Raw genomic sequence first — 23,286 nt, 5'->3', positions numbered from 1 at the left:
GCCATTGGCATAATAGTCCCATTTCTTAACATTATTTTGTAGCATTCATCAAGATGTATTACAAACCCTAACAATTTAGGAACAATACAGTGCCTTTTTAAATGCATTCATACTGAGTCTTAGAATCAACTCCATTTTAGCAACTAGTAAGTTACACTGACAAACTTAAGATTAGGGCTATACAATTTTAGAAAATGTCACCACTATCTTTGTAAAATAATGATATGTTCCCCATTGCATAATAATAGGTGGTTATCAGCCTTTCTTTTTTATCCTCTCTCAGTCATTTAGTTCAATCCAACTAGCACCCTCCAGAGAAATTCATGGTCTGTCACCTTACCTATTGGTGTCTAGATTTATGGATATTTTAGGAGTCCTTCATTTTCACATCACTAGACAACTCTTCTAAGTTAAAAAAAAAAAAAAAAGACTTCACCTGAACATTCATACAAGTATCCTACTACAAAATCCATTTTCCTTCTATAATTCCACTTTCTTTTCATTTATATTAAAGAAACACACAGCCTGAGACCTAATGTATTATACCTTCACATTACTAAATGTAACATACAAAACATTACACATTATTATTCTATACATGGCCAAGAAATTTTAGTATTCACAGGATTATGGTAATTAAGTCTTCCTTCACTTTGGGTGATGTGACACTTGCTTGACTATAATGTCAATCCACTTAAAGTCTGTGTAAACAACATTATCTTAGTCACTCTGCATTACATTTCCAACTGTGAGCAAAATTACAAGGTCAGAGTGGACAAGACTGTAGGTAAGCCCAAGGAAACTTCATGTAAATGACTTACTCAAGGTTTAAGTTGGGTTTTCAATAATAGCAAAAAAAAGAGTATTTACTATACTATATTATAGTATTATTATTTAGATACCATCCATGGCAAAACACATGGGGATTCTTGGAGACAGAGATAAAGATAAAAATGTCCATTATTTTGATGTTTTGTAGATGAACGATAAATGTTGTTTGCCAAGGGTTTGTTTAGGCTAACAAAAGCGTAGTACTCCATTAAAAAAGAAGGAATATAAAAAATAAAACTAAAAGATAAATAAGAAAGAATATTACATAGAAAAATTACAAATTATTTTGTAAATTGTGGAGGCTGAGAAAAATTAAGGCCATCCCACCTCAGGTTTAGCCTTAGCATAAGGACAGCCATCTTAGGTCGAGAAGCCATCTCAGACCCCTGTGCCCAAGGGCTGAACTTTCCCCTACTTTACTTTAGTTCTAAGGACCCCCACCCTGCTTTAGTAACAAGAACCCCCACCCTGCTTTAGTTCCAGAGACCCCCACCCTGCTTTAGTAACAGGAATCCCCACCCTGCTTTAGTAACAGGAACCCATAAATACCCCTGCCTTAACTAAGCTCAGGGTCCAAGTCCTTACTCCGCTGTGTCGGGTATACTTGGGACCAAGCTTAAGCTTGTCAAACAAACCCTCATGTGATTGCATCGGTGTTGGCTCCTTGGTGGTCTCTAGGATGCAAAAACTTGGGTATAACATTTGGAGTCTCCACCAAGATCTGGGAGACTCCCAGGACCCCAACCCAGAGGATCTTGCACCAGCTGGTGAGTGTACTTGTTTTTATCTATTTGCATGCATACTTTGGAAACTCCAATCTGCATTTTTACCTGCAGGAATTCCAACTTATATCTGGGTCGACACTGACTCGAGCAGACGCAGGGCGGGCCGTTGACTGGGGGTCTTGGGAGATGTCCCTTGCCTCCACAGGGGGTTTGAGTCGCCCTCCATTTTAGGGGTTAGAGTCCCCCTAGGTGGTCACCAGGGGGGTTGTGGTCCCCCAAGGCAGCCAGGGGGTTTGAATCCCCCTAGGCAGTCAGGCGTCTTGTTTTTGTTGTCAGTTGTGCTGTTTGTTAAATATATGGGAATTTTGTCTGTTGTGCTGGTTGTTAAGTTTATGGGAATTTTTGGAAGAGGCATCCCTTACCCCCGCCTGGAGGACAAGATCCTCATCTGTGAGGAGAGCCGGCTGCCATTGCGGTTGGATTCTCCCTTAACTTCCTTTCAGTTTTGTCTTCGTGGCCACACTGGATCATTTGTCTGTGTGAGTGTGTTCTTGTTAATTGTTGTAAGTGTATGTGCCTTGTTGTGGACTAAAGGCATGATGGGACAGACACAGACTACCCCTCTGTCCCTGATGATTAACCACTTCTTGGACATCAGGGAGAGAGCTCATAATTTGAGCACAGATGTACGAAAGGGAAAGTTTCGGACTTTCTGCATGTCTGAATGGCCAGCTTTTAATGTAAAATGGCCCCGGGAGGGAACCTTTTAACTGCCTGTTATCCTACAGGTTAAGGCCGTCATCTTCAGAGAAAAACCACACGGCCACCCTGACCAAATACCTTATGTACTGGTCTGGCAAGATGAGAGAGAATCCTCCCTCCTGGCATAAACCTTTTCTGCCTCCCAAAGCAGGACCTACACCCAAGATCCTGGCCCTGCAGAAACCAACTCCTAAGTCTAACAAGAAAGCTGAGCACAAACCAAAGACTCTGCTTTACCCGGTCTTCCAGGACACTCCCATGGAGGGCCTGATTTTTCACCACCCTACCAGGTCTCCCCCCCTCTCCGTCTGCCCCTCCAGCAGAGGCATCAGGCACTGTCAAGGGAGTGCCACACCCCTCCCAGATGGAGGGGTTCCCATGTGTGGGCTGGCAGCAGGGACATGTGAATGGACCCATTGAGTGGCCCCAGCCTCAAACCTGGGACCAGCCAATTCCTCTGTCCTTCCCCTCTGCTCCATGGGACCCCCCGATGAAACAGGGGGACAACCAATGTTATATTGGCCATTCTCTACTAGTGATTTATACAATTGGAGAACTCAACATGCAAAGTTCACTGATAACCCAAAAGATCTGATTGGTCTTTTGGATACTGTTCTTTCACCCATCAGCCCACCTGGGATGGACTGTCAACAGCTCTTGCAGGTCCTCTTTACCACTGAGGAAAGAGAGTGAATCCAGATGGAAGCCCAGAAGTCCATCCTGGGTGAAAGTCAACTGACAGAACTCCAATCTCATAAATGCAGCTTTCCCCTTGTCTCACCCCGCTTGGGACTACAACTCAGCAGAAGGTAAGGAGAGGCTCCGGGTCTACTGCCAGACTCTAATGGCAGGTCTCAAGGCTGCAGCATGCAAGCCTACCAATCTGGCCAAGGTATATGGTGTAAAACAGGGTAAACAGGGTAAAGATGAAAGTCCAGTGGCATTCCTAGAAAGGATCATAGAGGTGTTCAGACAGTACACCCCTATGAATCCAGAGGCCCCAGAGACCAACGCTGCCATAGTTATGGCTTTTGTTAACCAAGCCGCTCCAGACATTAAAACGAAATTACAGAGGGTAGAAAGACAAGGAGAGAAGAGCCTACAGGATCTGATAGTGGTGACAGAAAGAGTCTACAATAACAGAGAGACCCTGGAGGAGCAACAGGCTAGGATAAGTGACCGTCAGACTCAGAACCTGCTCAAGATCCTACTGGCCATGACCATGGATGACCCACATGAAAAACAGAGACATCTCAAGAAGCTGGCTTCAGGAGAAGATAAGGGGGATGGCCCCCACTAAGAACGCCCCAAACTGAGTAGAAACCAGTGTGCTTATTGCAGGAAAGAAGGTCACTGGGCAAGGGTCTGCCCCTGGTTAAAGGAATCCCCCGACAAAAGACTAAAGGCCTCCACTACTATCTTGGAGTTCGAAGAGTTAGATGACTAGGGGAGTCGCGGTTTGGCACCCCTCCCTGAGCCCAGGATAACCCTTAAAGTGGAGGGGCAACCAATTAAATTCCTAGTAGACACCAGGGCACAGCACTCTGTCTTGCTACAACCTCAAGGGAAGTTGGCAAATAAGTCCTCATGGGTACCAGGGGCCACAGGCATTAAACAATATTCATGGGCTACCCAAAGAACAGTGGATCTCAGCGTGGGCTGGGTAACCCACTCCTTCATGGTCATTTCTGAGTAACCCTACGCCCTGTTAGGCCAGGACCTACTCACCAAGATGAGAGCCCAAATTAGTTTCCACCCTGAAGGGGCAAAGGTTCTGGATAAAAAGGGGCACCCAATCCAGGTGCTTGTCACGAACCTGGAAGACGAATATCGTCTTCACCAAACAGCTCCAGAACCAATGACCGACATTGGCCACTGGTTGGGAGTTTCCCCAAACATGGGCAGAAACAGGGGGAATGGGATTGGTCCAACATCAGCCAGCGATATACATTAAACTAAAGCCAGGAGCAGAACCAGTCAGAGTCTGCCAATACCCCATGCCTCTCACAGCATGGACAGGGATCACCCCACACATCCAGCGACTGCTTGACTCAGGCATACTGCAACCTTGTCAGTCAGCATGGAACACTCCCCTGCTGCTGGTACGAAAGCCAAACTCTAATGATTATAGACTGGTCCAGAACTTGAGGGAAGTTAACTGACAGGTGATGGACATGCACTCTATGGTCTCAAACCCCTACACCCTCCTCTCCACCTTGCCCCCAGACAAGATTTGGTATACAGTGCTAGACCTAAAAGATGCCTTTTTCAGCTTGCCCTGGCCCCAAAGAGCCAAGACCTCTTCACTTTTCAATGGGCGGACCTGGAGAAGGGCATCAATGGCCAACTAACCTGGACTCAAGTACTGCAAGAATTCAAGAATTCACCCACCATCTTCGACGAGGCACTGCACAAAGACTTAGTTGAGTTTCATGCCAAACACCCTAATCTGACCCTATTACAATATGTAGATGATATCCTGTTGGCAGCAGAGGACCGGGAAACATGCCTACAAGGCACCAAAGACTTGCTCCAAACGGTAGTAACTCTGGGATACCGGGCTTCAGCTAAGAAGGCCCAGATCTGCAGAATGGAGGAGAGCTACCTGGGGTGCAAGTTAAAAGATGGACAAAGATGATTAACAGATGCATGGGAGACGGTCATGAGAATCCCACAGCCTCAAAACGTCCGCCAGGTACATGAATTCCTAGGGTCGGCTGGGTTCTGCCGATTGTGGATCCCAGGTTTCGCTGACATACTAAGCCCCTCTAATGAAGCCACAAAACAAAAACAGGACTTTGTATGGACTGAGGCCATGGAAAAGCCTTCAGTGACCTTAAACCAGCCTTGTTTTCGGCCCCGGCACTTGGGCTCCCTGATGTGACTAAGCCCTTCCATCTTTACATGGATGAAAAGGAAGGGGTGGCAAAGGGAGTCCTAATTCAATACATGGGCCTCTGGAAGAGACCGGTGGCATACCTCTCAAAGAAATTAGATGCCATGGCTGCTGGATAGCCTCCATGTTTAAAAATTATTGCTGCAGTGGCCATCATGGTTAAAGATGCAGATAAGCTGACTATGGGGCAGGAACTATATGTCACTACCCCACATGCCATTGAAGGGGTACTCAACCCCCAGACTGATGGATCAGCAATGCCCGCTTGACCCATTACCAGAGCTGCTTTTGAACCCTACCAGAATTTTGTTCCAGGTGCCTACAGCCCTAAACCTAGTGACACTGCTCCCTAACCCTGACGGGGACCCGCCCCCTTCCCAACATGACTGCCAAGAAATCCTGGCTCAGGAGCACGGAGTCAGAGCCGATCTCCAGGACCAACTGCTGCCAAATGCAGATGACACCTGGTATGCAGATGACACCTGGTATACAGATGGCAGTAGCTTTGTCCGGGAAGGAATCAGGTATGCAGGGGCAGCTGTGACCACAGAGACAGAGACTGACTGGGCGGAACCATTGGCGGCTGGGGCTTCTGCCCAATGTGCAGAACTGATTGCTTTAACCAAGGCACTAACAATGGGAGCAGGCAAGCGGATAAACATCTATACTGATAGCAGGTACGCCTTTGCCACAGCCCACATCCACAGAGCCATTTATAGAGAAAGAGGGCTCTTAACAGCAGAAGGAAAGACTATTAAAAACAAGGCAGAAATCCTTGAGCTCCTAAGGGCCCTCTGGCTGCCTAAGGCACTGGCCATTATCCATTGTCTAGGACATCAAAAAGCAGACACGCCAGTGACCAGGGAAAACAGACTGGCCGACTAAAAGGCAAAAGAGGCAGCTCTTTCAGTGGACAATGTCTTAGTGACCACACTGCCCAATGCGGGAGCACCGAGCTTGCCAGACAACCCCAACTATGCTGACGCAGACTTACAATGGATTAGGTGTCTGTCCGGGACACAATGCCTGCATGGCTGGTGGAGAGCTGCAGATAGCAGCATAATCCTACCAGAGGAACTGGGATGGTGACTCCTATCCAAAATGCACAGGAGTACACACATGGGAACAAAAAAATGGAAGACTTGGTGCGACATACAAAGATCACTATCAAAGACTCCCGATCAAAGATCGAACAGATTGTGGCAAGTTGCCACACATGCCAATTAATTAATGCCACCGCCCATGGATCTGACCTGGGCACCCGGCTCTGGGGGGACTGCCCAGGAGCCGACTGGGAAGTGGACTTCACCGAGACAAAACCTGGAAAATACGGATACAGGTATTTACTGGTATTTGTAGATACTTTTTCAGGATGGACAGAGGCATTTCCCACCAAACATGAAACCGCACAGACCGTGACCAAGAAACTGCTGGAAGACATCTTACCAAGGTATGGTTTTCCTATTAAGACTGGATCAGACAACAGACCAGGATTCGTCTCTAAGGTAACACGGGGAGTGGCACTAGTACTTGGGGCAGATTGGAAATTACATTGTGCATATAGGCCTCAAAGCTCAGGACAGGTAGAGAGGATGAACAGAACATTAAAAGAGACCTTGACTAAATTAGCCTTGGAGACTGGCGGGGATTGGGTGGCTCTCCTCCCCTTCGCCCTATATAGGGTGCGAAACTCCCCATATACAATGGGACTTACCCCTTACCAGATCACGTTCGGTATTCCTCCACCTATTATTCCCAATTTAAAATCTGAGGTGCTTGCTGAGTTTGATGATCACCAACTCCTTTTCTCCCTCCAAACGTTACAACGAACCCATGAACAGCTGTGGCCTAAGCTGAGGGCCCTCTATGAGACTGGGCCACCCATGGACCCCCATCGATATCAGCCAGGTGACTGCGTGTACATCCGGTGATACCAACACCAGACACTTCAACCACGCTGGAAGGGACCCTACAAAGTGATCCTGACCACTCCCACTGTTCTCAAGGTCGATGGGATTACTCCCTGGGTCCACTACACCCACGTCCAGCCAGCTGACCCACACGCTGTTCTCAAGGACTTCATCCCAGAATGGAAAAGTCAGCCCGACAAGGACACCCCCCTAAAGCTAAGACTGTGCCGTTCTCACTTACCCCACTAATGTTGCTTACTTTTGTCAAAGACAGAGTCAGTACAGTTTAGCTCATGGTACTCAGTCAGCAATACTAACCACCGGACCTTGTTGCTGAGACCAGCCTGGACCCATGATTGGGTCCTTCCTTAGGTTCCTCTGAGAGGGGGAAATGTGGAGGCCAAGAAAAATTAAGGCCATCCCACCTCAGGTTTAGCCTTAGCGTAAGTACAACCACCTTAGATCTGGCAGCCATCTCAGACCCCTGTGCCCAAGGACTGAACTTTCCCCTACTTTACTTTAGTTCTAAGGACCTCCACCCTGCTTTAGTAACAAGAACCCCCACCCTGCTTTAGTTCCAGAGACCCCCACCCTACTTTAGTAACAGGAACCCACAAATACCCCTGCCTTAACTAAGCTCAGGGTCCAAGTCCCTACTCGGCTGTGTCGGGTATACTTGGGCCCAAGATTAAGCTTGTCAAATAAACCCTCGTGTGATTGCATCGGTGTTGGCTCCTTGGTGGTCTCTCAGATGCAAAAACTCGGGCATAACATAAATAAAGATCCATTGTCATCTCAAATATAAAGAGCACTTCTTAGAAACACAGATGATAAAGGCAATAGAGCAATGCTTATATTTCCACCTTTCTGATTTTTTAAAAGATTTTATTTATTTATTTGGGAAAGAGAAAGAGCTTGCACTGGGGAACATGAGCAGGGGGAGGGGCAGAGAAAGGAACAGACAACCCCCTGAGCAGGGAGCCCAGAACCCTGGGATCATGACCTGAGCTGAAGGCAGACACTTCACTGACCGAACCACCCAAGCATCCTCCCCAATTTTTTTTTTAAATAAATACTCGGCAGCTGTAATATTTATTTTCTTAAAGTAACGATTTTTCAATAGTTGGGTTAGCTGCCTAGTGTGTTATGTCTAAGAAGTGCTGTTGTGAAAATGCTCTGACTTATAAAACTAGCTTAAAGGCTTTATGATATCTTGTGTTTTAATTGACTTATTTAGTGTTTATTGAAAAAGTTAGATAACTTAATTATTCTCCACATAGGATAGGTAGGATCTAGGCAATTTGGCACAAGTTCCTCTGAACTTGTGGAAGTAACAGAGAAAGCAACATAGTGGTTTTTCAGAGTATGCATAAACTATAAAATGGGGTGCCAGTTAGCAAAAATAGCAATGGAAGTTCTTAAATAGGAGTCTCATAGTCAGTTCACAAATAGGCTAAAGTAGGTAAAAGCCCTCAAAAGCAACATATGTGGGAATCTCTGGGCTTATTGTCACATTTGAATAATGAGGTACACATGTGTGAATGGTATTAATCTGGAGATCATCTGAACAAAGTGCATGGACCACAGATTTCTTGTAATATCTGATTTGAAACACTGTAGGAAGTCAGTTCATTTCCCAGGAATGCCATTATCAAAAGTTTTTTCCCAGGATTGCTTACAGAGAAGTCCCTAAAAATGTCATCATAAGAGATTAACTGATTTAGATTTTGTTTGCCAGAATTGTCACCTTCCACAAGTAGGAGCTTCACTAAAAACACAACTATATTCATTCATAGATTTCTTTTTAAAAGTCATTATAAATAATAGGTATTCTGTGATAGAGATAAGATATACTTGTATGTGTAAATGTGTGATGATACTTGAGTGTGTTTGTGTAGTACATTGGCAATTCTTGAAGTTTAAATAGAATAATCAGTTTCAACTATCTTTTCTTTTTACATAGTATTTATATGTTTGTCAGAGAGAGAGAACACAAGCAGGGGGAGCAGAAGGTAGAGGAAGAATCTTGCTCCCCATTGAGCAAGGAGCCTGATGTGGGACTCAATCCCAGCACCCTGGGATCCTGACCTGAGCTGAAGGCAGATGCTTAACTGACTGAACCATGCAGGAGTCCCCCAACTGACTATCTTTTATAATTTAATCTCTTACAGTATTAGATAGGTTTCTAACTGGACATTCTTTCCAGTACATGTGGAATCTAAGAAACTCCAAAAGCTCTTTGTTAAACTCCAGGGTACAGATCCAGCTCGTTCTAATAAAAAAAATCTCCCCAAACACAAAATCCAATTAGTTACCCTCCATCCAAAAAGAAGCACAGAATATATGGAACAGTCAATCTGAGTCCTCCCTCTACTTTAAGTAGCTATGTACAGGACCATAAAAGAATTCTTGGAATCAAATCTTAGGTGAGTTGAAAATATTGAAGACCCTCTTCTCTGAATCTGAAATATATGTAAAAAGAACTTGAGAAGAAACACAAAACCATAATAAATTTTAGTTGGACTTTCATTGTATTTCAGCATTTGTAATGTGATGATTCAGAATGAGAAACATTGAAGATTAACTCAAGATGGTGTGTGACTAGCGTCTAGTCATAGTGCTGAGATCCTGCTCCAATCTTCTATCCTACATCCCACCTCCAACTGCCCTTTAATTAAGAGAAACACAAAGACAAATAGGATAAATAAGATAAATAGGATCTTAACTATGACAGTGTTATAACACTTCACAAATTGATAAAAATAAATTTTGTCTTTATGTTTTATGCACAATAAGTAAATTATAGCTTCAGGAAAAAGGGAACATATGCATTATATATCAAAGGTTATAATATGTCTTTAAGAGACTGTTTAGTCGAACATCCTAATTTTACAGATATGGCAACTGAGGTCCAAAGCCACGGAGTTATTTTCAGTGTTGTTTTAAGTCCATGGAGTTCTGATTCTTTCCAGAGCTCTTCCTGTTATACCACACTCTCATCAAATGAGTCTTTATGGGAATGTTCTTTGTAACCTAGAAAACACCTTACAAATTTTAAATAGTATTTTAGTCATTTCTGAACTACATATGTTTTAAAATGAAGAATAAAGACACAAATAGTTTCAGTAAGCATTGTTATGTGCCTTAAGTGATCAGAATTAGTGTTTCATCTCTGGATATAATCATGAAAGAGAATCAATAAAAAGAATTATTTTTTCATCAGAGAAATTTTTTCTTAAAAATATCTACCACAGGGGTGTCTGGGTGACTCAGTCAGTTAAGTGTCTGCCTTCAGCTCAGGTCATGATCTTGGGGTCCTGTTATAGGGCCTTGAGTCAGGCTCCTTGCTCAGCAGGGAGTCTGCCCCTCCCCCACACTTGTTCCTTTTCTCTCTTTTTCTCTCTTTCTTGCTCAAATAAATAAAATCTTTTTAAAAAAAATTCTACTACATTGGTAAAATGTGGGGAAATAGGAGTTCTTGTTTAACACTCATGGGAGTGTAAGTCAGAACAATTTTGGAGAGCAATTCAGCAACAACTATTAAAGTTGAATGTGTGCATAGCCCACAACTCAATGATTTTATTTCTAGGTTTATTCCCCAGAGAAATTCTCCCACAGGGGGACAAGAAAATATGATGTCCATTTACAATACTGTATGTATTAACAAAAAATTAGAAAAAAAAAACCTAAATGTCTATCAATATAGTAAAGAAAAATCAAACTGTGGTATACTAATGCAATTAAATAGTAGAATGGATGATTAAAATATAAATGAACTAGATCAGCATGTATCAACATAGATAAATCTAAAAAACGTAATGTAAAAACAGTGATTAAAAAGGATAGTATAGTACCAAACCATTTAGGTATATTTTAAAAACAAAAACAAAAACAAAACTAACACTGCTTATTGTTTGTGCATAAATACACATATGATAAAAAAAAACCACAGAGCGATAATTCACACAAATTTTAAAACAGTAGTGAACTCTAATGAAGGGTGGAGGAGAAAGGAGATTAGTGTTAGTTATATCAATAATGCTTTACAGATACATATTTTTTAAATAATGAGCTCTGAATGAAATGTAATGTAGCAAAATGTAGACTTCATTATTGGTCCACAAATGTCTCTATTTCTTGCTCTTTCCATTTGAGCTATTTTATAATCAAACTTCCTAATTTATTACACAATCAAAATGATGCTACCAAAATTAATTTCAGAATAAGAATGCCATTTTCCAGTAAATCAGAATATATATATATATATATATATATCAATCAACTGGAATCAGACTAATTACCAAAACACAACTGGAATCATACGAATTACCAAAACACCTCATTTCATCATATATATATATATATACACACACACACACACACACACACACACACACACACACAGGTCCATATGTACATACAAAATCTATTGAAATCTATTGATCTAACGTATATGATCTTTGTAATAGACTTCCTTGATTCAAATGCTGGCTCTGGTATTTGTAGGTTGTATGGCCTCAGATAAGTCATTTAACCTTCTCTGTACTTCAGTACCATCTTCTGTAAAATAAGGATCACAATAATAGCATCTAGGGGCGCCTGAGTGGCTCTGTGGGTTAAGCCTCTGCCTTCGGCTTGGGTCATGATCTCAGGGTCCTGGGATCAAGCCTCATATCAGGCTCTCTGCTCAGTGGGGAGCCTGTTTCCCCCTCTCTCTCTCTCTGCCTCTCTGCCTATGTGTGATCGCTCTCTGTCAAATAAATAAATAAAATATTTTTAAAAATAATAGCATCCACCTCATAGGGTTGTTATGAAGATTAAATGAACTAAATAACCTGGGATATAATGTCTGAAAAATGTTGATATTATTCTGTTCTGGCAAAAATAAGAATAGCAGTTGTTCATCAAAATTTTTCCTGAATTACATTATTTATATGTCTATACTGGTTAAATATATCAACTAATCATTAATCTCTTAAATTCTCTACCTCAAGGATTAACCAATTAACTAAGAATTTCCAGTTGTTAGAGTTTTTAGGCAACAGGTTTAATTAATTAGCATATTTAAACGTGGTTCATCCCTATCACACAACATATTACTTGTGGTCAGAACTACCTGGTGATCCAAAAAGGGGAGCACTGTCTACCCAAATTTTATTTAGGTAAACATCACCTGTTTTGCACATTGTCATATGTATTGATCAGTTGTCCAACAATTTCTCATCTTTCATATATGTCTGTGTTAAATCTGCAACTAGAATAGTTTGTTGACCAATGGGAGGTTTTTTTAAGTTAGTACTTGAGATTGTGCATTCTTTTCTTTCTCTTTCTTTTTTCACTTTTCCCTTTTTTCAAAAATCCTCTGATAAGATTCTCATCAGAAAGGACAATGTTAACTGACCACCCTTTATTTATTTATTTATTTATTTATTTATTTATTTGAAAGAAAGAGAGCATAAGCAAGAGGAGCAGCAGACAGAGGGAGAGGGAGAAGCATGTTCCCCACTGAGCAGGGAGCCTCATGTGGAGTTCAATCCCAGAATCCTGGGATCATGACCTGAGCTGAAAGCAGATGTTTAACTGACTGAGCCATGCAGGTGCCCTTTAACTGACCACCCTGATGACTAAGGATTTATGGTGCAGATCATAGGGGCCTTTAAAGCAATGAAGTGCTTTTTTTCTTTCTTTTTTTTTCCTAGAAAGTTTGGAATTTAATTCTTTCCTTTTTAGACAAATACACTTTTGGATTGCTGGTAATGAAAGGGGCATACAAATGTTAAAAGCACTATAGCACAGCAGATTATGTGCTAAGGTCCAGGGCAAGACAGACAAACAAGTGAAGTCTCAGACCAATCAAACAGTTACCTCAAACAAAAATTTCAGAAGACAAACTTTTGTTTTATTTTTGCCAATGCCAATCAAAAGTTCAAATGAAGTTTTATTGCGTTAACTACATACATTTCTTTTATTTCTTTAACCATTTGTAAAAATCAAGGAATTTTATTAGAAGAAATTGGGAATTTGTTGAAAGGCAAGTCAACTTAAAATTAAATGAACACATACTATGTATATGGAGTTTTTCCTATTAAAGCACCATGAATTAGGCTTTAAATAGAAGCCTTAATTATGTTATGTGACAGAACCTATATTTAAATGCTGTCTTTGGACATGGCAATGTTGATCTTTTATACTCCATTTCATTGATAAATAGGAAAGCAGAAAATTCATAATTTTATCTTAATTTTCCAAGCAAGTTAAGGGAAAACTATCTTGGCTATTTCCATATAGTAAGGAAAAATCATGAAGCACATAAACACAATTTTGAGTATCAGGAAAATTATTTACAAACATTTTACTTATTTTTAATTCACTTTACATGAATTTTCCATCAGATACATTTATAATATACTGTGATTTTTTTTTTATTCCAATACCTAGAGGACTTTTAGCACAATTTAAGACAGAGATCGCTGGAAGAGATTATGCTGAGTGAAATAAGTCAAGGAGAGAGAGTCAAGTATCATATGGTTTCACTTACTTGTGGAGCATAAGGAATAACATGGAGGACATTGGGAGATGGAGCGGAGAAGTGAGTTGGGGGAAATTGGAGAGGGAGACAAACCATGAGAGACTGTGGACTCTGAGAACCAAACTGAGGGTTTTGGAGTAGAAGGGGACAGAGGAGGGGAGGTGAGCCTGGTGATGGGTATTATGGAGGGCACGTATTGCAGGGAGCACTGGGTGTGGTACATAAACAATGAATGCTAGAACACAGAAAAGAAATAAAATAAAATTGAAAAATAAATAAAATAAAATAATAAAGATCGCAAACTGGCAGCCCATGGGCTGGATCCAGACCACAGATGATTTTATTTAACCTGCATAGTGTTTCTCTCTTTTTCTTTTGCTTTGTTTTTGTTGTTGTTGTTGTTTCTGTTTTTGCTTTTTGAGTTGGTAACCAACATTTAAGAATTAGGGAATTTCGTGGCACCTGGGTGGCTCAGTTGTTAAGCTTCTGCCTTCGGCTCAGGTCATGATCCCAGGGTCCTGGAATGGAGCCCCACATTGGGCTCCCTACTCAGCAGGAAGCCTGTTTCTCCTTTTCCCACTCCCCCTGCTTGTGTTCACTCTCTCCTTGTGTCTCTGTCAAAAAAATAAATAAAATCTTAAAAAAAAAAAAGAATTAGGGAATTTCACATAAAAATCTGCATTACTAGCTTGTCTTAAAAACTCAGAGTTTATCGGTATTGGGCCTACATTCCCACGTGGTGGCAATCAGCTACACTGAGTAATAGCTGACACCTTCAGAAAGAATACATACTCTCCAGGTCACCCACCACTCCCTATTGCTTATGGCCTTTTATTTACATTACCAGCCTTGTGTCAGTAGGCATTAGAGTTTGCTACTCTCCTGTTTCTCTGTAGTTTATGTGAATGAATCAGTGCATATACTTTTAAGAACATTTCATGATTTTTCTCAGATTACAGCAAATATAAAAATTCATTACATACATATGTACATATGTAATGTGTGTTCTAATTTATCTAAAATAAATCTATACAGTTATAATCTACTATTATAATTAATTAAATGAAGAGAACATTGCATTAATTTGTATGTCATTTAACCAGGAAAATTGAAATAAAATGAAAGTCATTTCCCATGTCTGAATTCAATTGCATTCATTAAATTTTTTTAAAAAAGCATTTACTTTCAATATCCCAAACCTAAACTCAAAACTCAAACCATGTAAACTTTTTCAGTTACAATCATTCATTAATGAAATCTAATGGGTTCTTGTCTCCCCGAGCACTAAAGTTACAGTATAATAGGAAGTTTGGCACTTAAGAAGGCACAACCACTGCTTCAGGTCACTTGGGTCTTATTTAGTGTGCATGATATTTAAAAGTAATATCTAGTATAGGAAATGTTCTGGATATTACAAACATCATGATAGTGGTTTTTAGTTTCTACATTGAAAATTCATATGGTGTGGTCCCCATCTCTCCCATAATCCTATGTTATTTTTGTTGTAGAAAATATGGATAAAACATATTATCAAGGGAAGCCCTGAATAAATTGGGAAAAAGTCACCAAAGGGTGATTTAATCTGAGAAGGGTATATGGAAGAGAAGAGGGGCACTATTGGCCAGCAATATCAAATATACTTTTGTACTTTATTACCATGGGTTGCCCTCCTTTTCCCTTGCTTCTCTGAGTTAGTCCATTATTTTCCTCATTACAACCTAAAAGGTATAAAGCCTAGAGCAATATGGTATTGCAATTCAACTGAAATAGTCATAGATAATTTTAAGAAGTTTCAAGCATAAATCTTCTTAGACTTCCAAATTTTTTTAAAATGTATTTTTAGAAAAAAATAGTTTTGAATATTTTAGAACTACTAACATGCTTACAAAATATATCCATGCCTAATGCTTAGAACAACTCCACAAAATTAGATGGCCTATGTTTTTTCCTTTATTGCTATAGAACACTTAATAACCTGTGCTGCCCTGCAAAAGTGAATGTACCTTCCTAAGCACTCCGAAGTTATGCATTGAGTGAATCACCTTCTTGTTATTTTACATAGGTGTCATGGTTTTTGTGTCAGTGACACTTACTCGACCCACATGAACTTTGCAGACTTTCCCTAGCTTCTGCCTTAGTTCCCAGGAAAGGAGTTCTTCCCTGTGGGTGGAAATCACCTCCCTACTGCATGAACCTAGGATCTATTCCCAGTTCATAGATATGAATGGTTACCGTCAATAATGAAACTGTGGATACCAAATTAACTAGTGCCCACAAACGGATAGATAGGGTCAAATTAGCTATTTGGATTTCATTTTTCTTATTATTAACTAAGGATAAGGAAAGATTCGACATTTGCTCTGAAATTTTTAAATGGCTCTACTTGCATACCTTAATAAGTACAGTACAGGGAACAAAATTATTGAAGTTGGGCTGAATCTGTATAGGCTCCAGGACATTCCCAGGAAGTTGATTTAAAAAAAAACACATAAATACCTGTTAACAGCTTGTTTTCTTGTCATTTGCCTCTTCCTTCTAAAAGGAGAGTATAGCAAAAAATAAATAAGTAAAACTGGTTAATTGAGATTTCTGGTTAGTAAGCTTCCAATTAATCAAGGTTTTATTATATTTCACAAAAAATATTCTTCAATTCTTCAAGAATTTTAGATAGGTTACACACAATGAAACACCAGCAGGGAAGAGCACAAAGAAGGTAAGAAAGCCTGAATTGTTATTAGATAGTGTTTTAAATATATGGACAATACTATTGTATTTCTGGTCTAATCCCCACTAAGTAAAGAATAATGTGAAATGTCATGTGGTTTAGGGCTTTGCCATATATGAAGGCAAGGAAATAAGGTTATAGATTTCTGTTCAAAAAAAAATGGCCTTGGGTCATAACAATTCCTTAAAAAGATTCAACAGTATTATGTCTTCTTCCTTTCTCTCAAGAGCCTTCTTCCCATCCCAATGGGTATTCCAATATATTTAGGAGGAAAAAAAAATCCTAGGACAGAAATCCTAGGATAGGATTCAGGATAGGATTCTGTCCTAGGATTTTTTTTTCCATTTTCTATTTGGCCAACAGGATGATTAAAGTGAGCCAATATCACTGCTATGCCTTAATTTTCTAAACATGGAGCTATTAATCACACAGCTCATTATATACTTATTTCTGGAACAATAATGAACTATCTTACATCCTTCCCAAAAGGGTTACACACACACACACACACACACACACACACACACAGTCATACACACACCACACAAAATAAATACTTAAAAATGAGATTAATAAAAACCCACAATTTTTTTTCCTCTTCTACCCCCTAAACCTCCCACTCTGCCTCTCAAATTCCTCCTATCACAGAGATCATATGATAATTGTCTTTTTCTGACTGACTTATTTCCCTCTCTCACAAAACAAATTGAGGGTTTCTAGAGGGAGTGGTGGTATGGAGAAGGTGTTTGGTTATGGACATTGGGGAGGGTATGTGATATGGTGAGTGCTGCAAAGTGTGAAAGCCTGATGATTCACAGACCTGTACCCCTGAGGAAAATATGTTAATAAAAATAATTTTAAAAATTAAAAAATCCACAAAATTATCTTAATTAACAAAACAAACATTATTTCCAATAACACAGTATTTCCTAGTGAAGAACAATGAAATCTAAACTAACATACTGCTTTTGGGGAAGATGGCAGAGTAGGAGGATCCTTGTCCCCTACTTGTCACTTCATCCTGTGATTACACCCAAATAACATCTGCATCAGAGTTAATGAACCAGAAAATGAGTGAAGACTGGCAGAACAGACTCTCCAGAGCTAAATGTAAAGAAGCCACCTCAGAGAGGGTAAAAAGGTAGAGATAAGGTCAGGAGCCAAATTAACTCAAAGGATTGTTCATGGGTGGGAAGGATACCTTGAGCAAGGAAAAGAGAGGAACAGACCCTATGCCAAGTGCCACAGGCATTAGGAACTATCACTGAGAAGATGAATCCCCATAATATTTGGCTTTGAAAACCAGCAGAACCTGTTTTGTGAATTCTTACAATCAGTGAGGCTTATCATCTGGAAATTTAAAATTCAGCAACTCCACTCTGGGAGAACCAGCGGGTGACTCGAACCTTAGTCTCTGCCCTTAGACAGTACTATAAACAGACCCACTGAAAAGTAGCATTAGAAACATAGTTTTAAAAATGTCTGGGGTACACAGGAAAGATATTTATTTACTAATCTCAGAGCATGTGCTGGTGGAGGGATCTTTTGAAGACTCCTAGAATGAAAGAGCTGGTAGGTATCATTTCCCTCCACTTCCTCAGAGCCTATGTACCCAGACAACTGTGGGAACAAGTGCAGGATGAACACCCTCCACAAAGTTTGCCTGATCCCTGTCTTCTGCAGACCATCCAATCCATCCCAGACAGGGCAGTTTTCTCAGGGTGGCTACAGGTCTCCTCCTTCAGTGGAACGGCATAGACCTTGCTCACACTATGTGCCCCACTACACATTCCCCCTTCCAACATGCCCTTGGCAGGAGACCATCCAAAGGAGTGCCACAAGCCTGGCAGAATGAAGCAAACCTGACAGAGTTCAAAACCACTCCAAAGGGACTCCTGCCCCAGGGAAAGAAGAAGATATTCACAAATACCATTCTGACTGCAAATTCAGTAGTGGGCTGGGGAGCACACATCTGTTCTAACTAAAGGACCTGCCCATCAATGACAGTTTCTCAAGGGACAAGACAGGGAGAGTGCCCTGCAGTTTGGTGCTGCCACAGCTCTGGTAATACCTGGTCTGATTAAACTCAAACCTAAGGTGGCCCAGACTTGCTCCCTAACAACAAAGGGACCAAACACTTACCACGAAACAAAGAGAGCCACTGCAAACAACTGTGATAAAGGCAAAACAGGGTACATGCAACAAACATAGAAGACATGCCTGAAGTGCCAGGTTATGGTGAACAAGGAACATTGTATTGTAGGCACCACAGGACCTCTTCTTCATGGGCCACTACTTTCAAAAAGAGACATAGCTGACTTTCCTAACACAGAGAAACAGACACAGAGAGTTAGACAAAATGAGGAGACAAATATGACATGAAAAGGGGGGAAAATCACAGCAAGAGAACTAAATGAAAAAAGACAAGTAACATGCTTGATAGAGAATTTAAAGTAATGGTCATAAAGAGATACTCACTGGACTTGAAAAAAGAGAGCCTTAGTGAGACACTTAACAAAAGGATAGAAAACACACACACACACACACACACACACACACAATCAGAAATGAAGAACTCTGCTGCTCTCCTTGCTTGTGCCCTCTCTGTTAAATAAACAAACAAATGAACAAATAAATAAAATGAAGAAATGAAGAACTCAATAACTGAAATTTAAATACCCTAGAATAAAGACTAGACTAGAGGAAGCAGAGCAGAGCACAGACATTGAGGACAGAGTAAAGGAAAGCAATCAAGCAGAATGTGAGAGAGAAAAATAATAATAATAATAAATGAAAATAGACTTAGGGAACTAAATTACACAATAAAGTACAAAAAGATGACCATTATACAGATCCCAGAAAGAGAAGAGAGAGAAAAGAGGACAGAAAATGTATTTGAAATAATAAGTGAAAATGTCCAGAATATAGGCAGGGAACAGAAATCCAGATATAGTAGACACAGAGAGCTCCAAATAAAATCAACCCAAGGAGGTCCACACCAAGATGCACACTTATTAAAGTGGCAAAATGTGGTGATAAGAAAGAATTTTGAAATCAGAAAGAAAAAACATCACATTCAAGGGAAATTCCATAAGACTATCAGTTTTTTATTTATTTATTTTTTTTTAGCAGACACTGCAGGCTTAAAAGGAGTGTTGTGATATATTCAAAATGCTGAAAGAAAACAAAACCTTCAACCAAGAATACCCTATCCAGCAAAACTATCACTCAGAATAGAGGAAGAGACAAAGAGTTTCTCAGATGAAAGGTAAAGGAATTCATCACCACTAAACCAGCCTTCAAGAAATGTTCACGAGGACTCTGAGTGGAAAGGAAACCTCTGGGGAGGAAGGAGTGTAAAGTAAGAGTAATAAAAGTAGGAAGCACAAAAGCACTAAAATTAATTAGAGCTATAAAAATCAGGCAAAGAATTCACAAAATAAAAGGATATAAAGTATGACACTATCTATCTAAAATGTTCAGGGAAGAGGAGTAAAAATGTAATGTTTTTAGAAGGGGTTCAAACTTAAGCAAACACCAACTTAATATAGACTACTATATGCATGAGATGTTATATACAAGTCTAATGGTAACTACAAATCAAAAACTGGTAGTAAGTAAAAAATAAAGGGAAAGGAATACAAGTATATCACACAGACACACACACACAGACACACACACACACACACACACACACACACACACGGCCAGCAACTCATGAGAAAAGAGTAAGAGAAGGAAGAGAGAAAAACCACAACAAGTAACAAAGTAGCAATAAATACATATCCATCCATAATGACTTTGAAAGTTAATTGACTGTATGCACCATTCAAAAGACAGAAGGTAAATGGATAAAAAAGCAAAACCCATTTATGTGCTGCCAAGAAGAGATTCATTTCAGACTTAAAGACACATGCAGTTTGCAAGTGAAAGAATGGAACATTTATCATGCAAATGAAAGTGAAAGGAAAGTGAGGGTAATAATACTTGTATCAGACAAAATAGACTTTAAAATACAGACTTTAACAAGACGAAGAAGGACACTACATAATCATAAAGAGAAGAGTTCAACAGAAGATATAACAGTTGTATTTTTGATCCAACATGTGAGCACCAAAATACATAAAGCAGCTGATAACAAACATAAAGGGAGTAATTGATTGTAATACATAAAAAGGTATCTTAATGGCCCACTTACACCAATGGACAAACTATCCAAGAAAATAAAAAAGGAAACAGTAGCTTTGAATGATACATTGGACCAAATGGATCTAACAAATATATTCAGAACATTCCATCCCAAAACAGTAGAATACATATTCTTTTCAAGTGCACATGGGACATTTTCCAAAAAAGATCACAAAACAAGTCTCAACAGATTAAAAAGATCAAAGTCACATTATGCATCTTTTCTAATGACAATGCTATGAAACTAGAAATAAACCACAAGAAAAAGCCTGGAAAGAACACAAATACATGGAGGTTAAATAATATACTACTAAATGATGAATGGGTCAACCAAGAAATCAAAGAAAAATGAAAAATACATGGAAAGAAATGGAAATGAAAACACAATGGTCAGAATAATTCCAGATGCAGCAAAAATGGTTCTAAGAGGGAAGTTTCTACCAATACAATTCTATGTCAAAACACAAGAAAAATCTTGGGGCACCTGGATGGCTCAGTGGATTAAGCCTCTGCCTTTCTCAGGTCATAATCTCAGGGTCCTGGGATTGAGCCCCACATTGGGCTCTCTGCTCAGCAGGGAGCCTGCTTCCCCCTCTCTCTTTGCCTGACTCTCTGCCTACTTATGATCTCTCTCTCTCTCTTTCTGTCAAATAAATAAATAAAATCTTAAAAAAAAAGACCCAAGAAAAATCTCAAAGAATCTAACCTTACACCTAAAGAAACAAGAAAAAGAACAAACAACACCCAAAAAGAGTAGAAAGAAAGAAAAAAATAGAGCAGAAATAAAAGAAATAGAAACAAAAATCAGAACAGATCATTGAAACCAGGAGCTTGTTCTTTAAGAAGATCAACAAAATGGATAAACCTTTAATCAGACTCATCAGGGGAAAAAGGGGGGGCTCAAATAAACAAATGGAAATGTAAACAAAAGGGGAGAAATAACAATCAACACCACAGAAACACAAAGGATCATACGATTATGAAAAATTACATGCTAACAAATTGCACAACATAAAAGAAACAAATTCCTAAAATATATGACCTCCCAAAACTGAATTAGGAAAAAATACAAAATTTGAATAGACAACTATTAGTAATGAAATTGAATCGGTAATCAAAAAACTATCAACAAATGCAAGTCCAGAACCAGATGGCTTCACAGGTGAATTCTACCAAACATATAAAGAAGAGTCAATACCTAGTCTTTTCTAATCTTCCAAAACACAGAAAAGGAAGAAAGATTCCAAATTCATTCTATGAGGCCATTACTGATACCAAAACCAGATAAAGAGAACTATAGGCTAATATCTCCAATGGACTTAGATGTAGAAATCCTGAGAAAAATGTTAGCAAGCCAAGTCTGATAATACATTTTAAAAAATCATTTACTTCGATCAAGTGGAATTTGTTCCTGGGATACAAAGTTTGTTCAATATTCATGAATCAATATGAAGTATCACATCAATAAAAGGAAATATAAAAACTACTTTGACACTTCAATAAATACATTAAAAAAAGTATTTCAAATCCATTCATGATAAAAATACTCAACAAAATAGGTTTAGAGCAAACATATCTCAATGTAATAAAGGCCTTATATGAAAAAGCTGCAGCTAACATCATACACAATGGTGAAAAACTGAGAGCTTTCCCCCTAAAGTCAGGAACAAGACAAGTGTGTCCATGCTCATCACTTTTATTCAACATAGTGTTGGAAGTCCCAGCCACATCAATGAGACAACAAAAAAGAAACAAAGGGCATTGAAATCAACAAGGCAGAAGTAAAACTCATTATTTGCAAATATCATGATACCATATAGAAAACCCTAAATATTCCACCAAAGAAACTACTAGAACTGATAAATGAATTCAGTAAGGTTGCAAGATACAAAATGAATATACTGAAATACATTGCATTTCTATACACTAATAATGAAGTAGCAGAAAGGGAAATTAAGAAAACAATCTTATTTATATTTGCATCAAAAAGAATAAAATACCAAGGAATTAAACTTAAACAAGGAGGTGAAAGACCTGTAAACTGAAAACTAAAACACTGGTGAAGGAAATTGATGACAAAAATGGAAAGATATCCCATGAGCATGAATTAGGAGAACAAATATTATTAAAATGTCTATACTTCCTGATCAAACTACAGATTTAATATAATCCCTATCAAAATGTGAACAAAATTTCTCACAGAACTAGAACATCCTAAAATTTGTATGGAACAAAAAAAGACCCTGAATAGCCAAAACAATTTGAAAAAGAAGAACAAGACTGGAAATATCACAATCCCAGATTTCAAGATATACTACAAAGCTGTAGTAATAAAAATGGTATGGTACTGGCACAAAAATAGATACATACATCAACAGAACAGGATAGAGAGCTCAGAAGTAAACTCATGGTTATGTGGACAATTAATCTTTGACAAAGGAGGCAAGAACATACAATGGAAAAGGCAAATTGTGGTGGGAAAACTGGACAGCATCATGCAAAAGAATGTAACTGAACAACTTTCTTACACCACAAAATAAACTCAAAATGTATGAAAGACCTCAGTGGGAGAACTGAAGCCATAAAAATCCTAGAAGAGAGCAGAGGCTATAAATTCCCTGACACTGATCATAGCAACATTTTTTCTAGATATGTCTCCTGAGGTGAAGGAAACAAAAGCAAAAACAAACTATTGAGACGACATCAAAATAAAAAGCTTC

The 23,286-nt window shown here is 39.3% G+C and overlaps 1 protein-coding gene across 1 annotated transcript in view; it reads right to left on the bottom strand.

The window, feature by feature from the left end:
• DACH2 (dachshund family transcription factor 2) overlaps positions 1 to 23,286 on the bottom strand; it is a 777,815-nt gene that overhangs the window by 517,505 nt on the left and 237,024 nt on the right. Inside the window, exon 2 of the mRNA XM_045994791.1 lies at positions 16,150 to 16,188. Coding sequence (XP_045850747.1) covers positions 16,150 to 16,188 — 39 coding nt within the window. The remainder of the gene's footprint in view (positions 1 to 16,149; positions 16,189 to 23,286) is intronic.

Source organism: Meles meles, chromosome X, assembly GCF_922984935.1.
Source record: "Meles meles chromosome X, mMelMel3.1 paternal haplotype, whole genome shotgun sequence".
In the NCBI taxonomy this organism is placed as follows: Eukaryota; Metazoa; Chordata; class Mammalia; order Carnivora; family Mustelidae; genus Meles; species Meles meles.
Note: the sequence above shows the minus strand (reverse complement) of the source record. Positions and strands in the feature narration are given on the sequence as shown.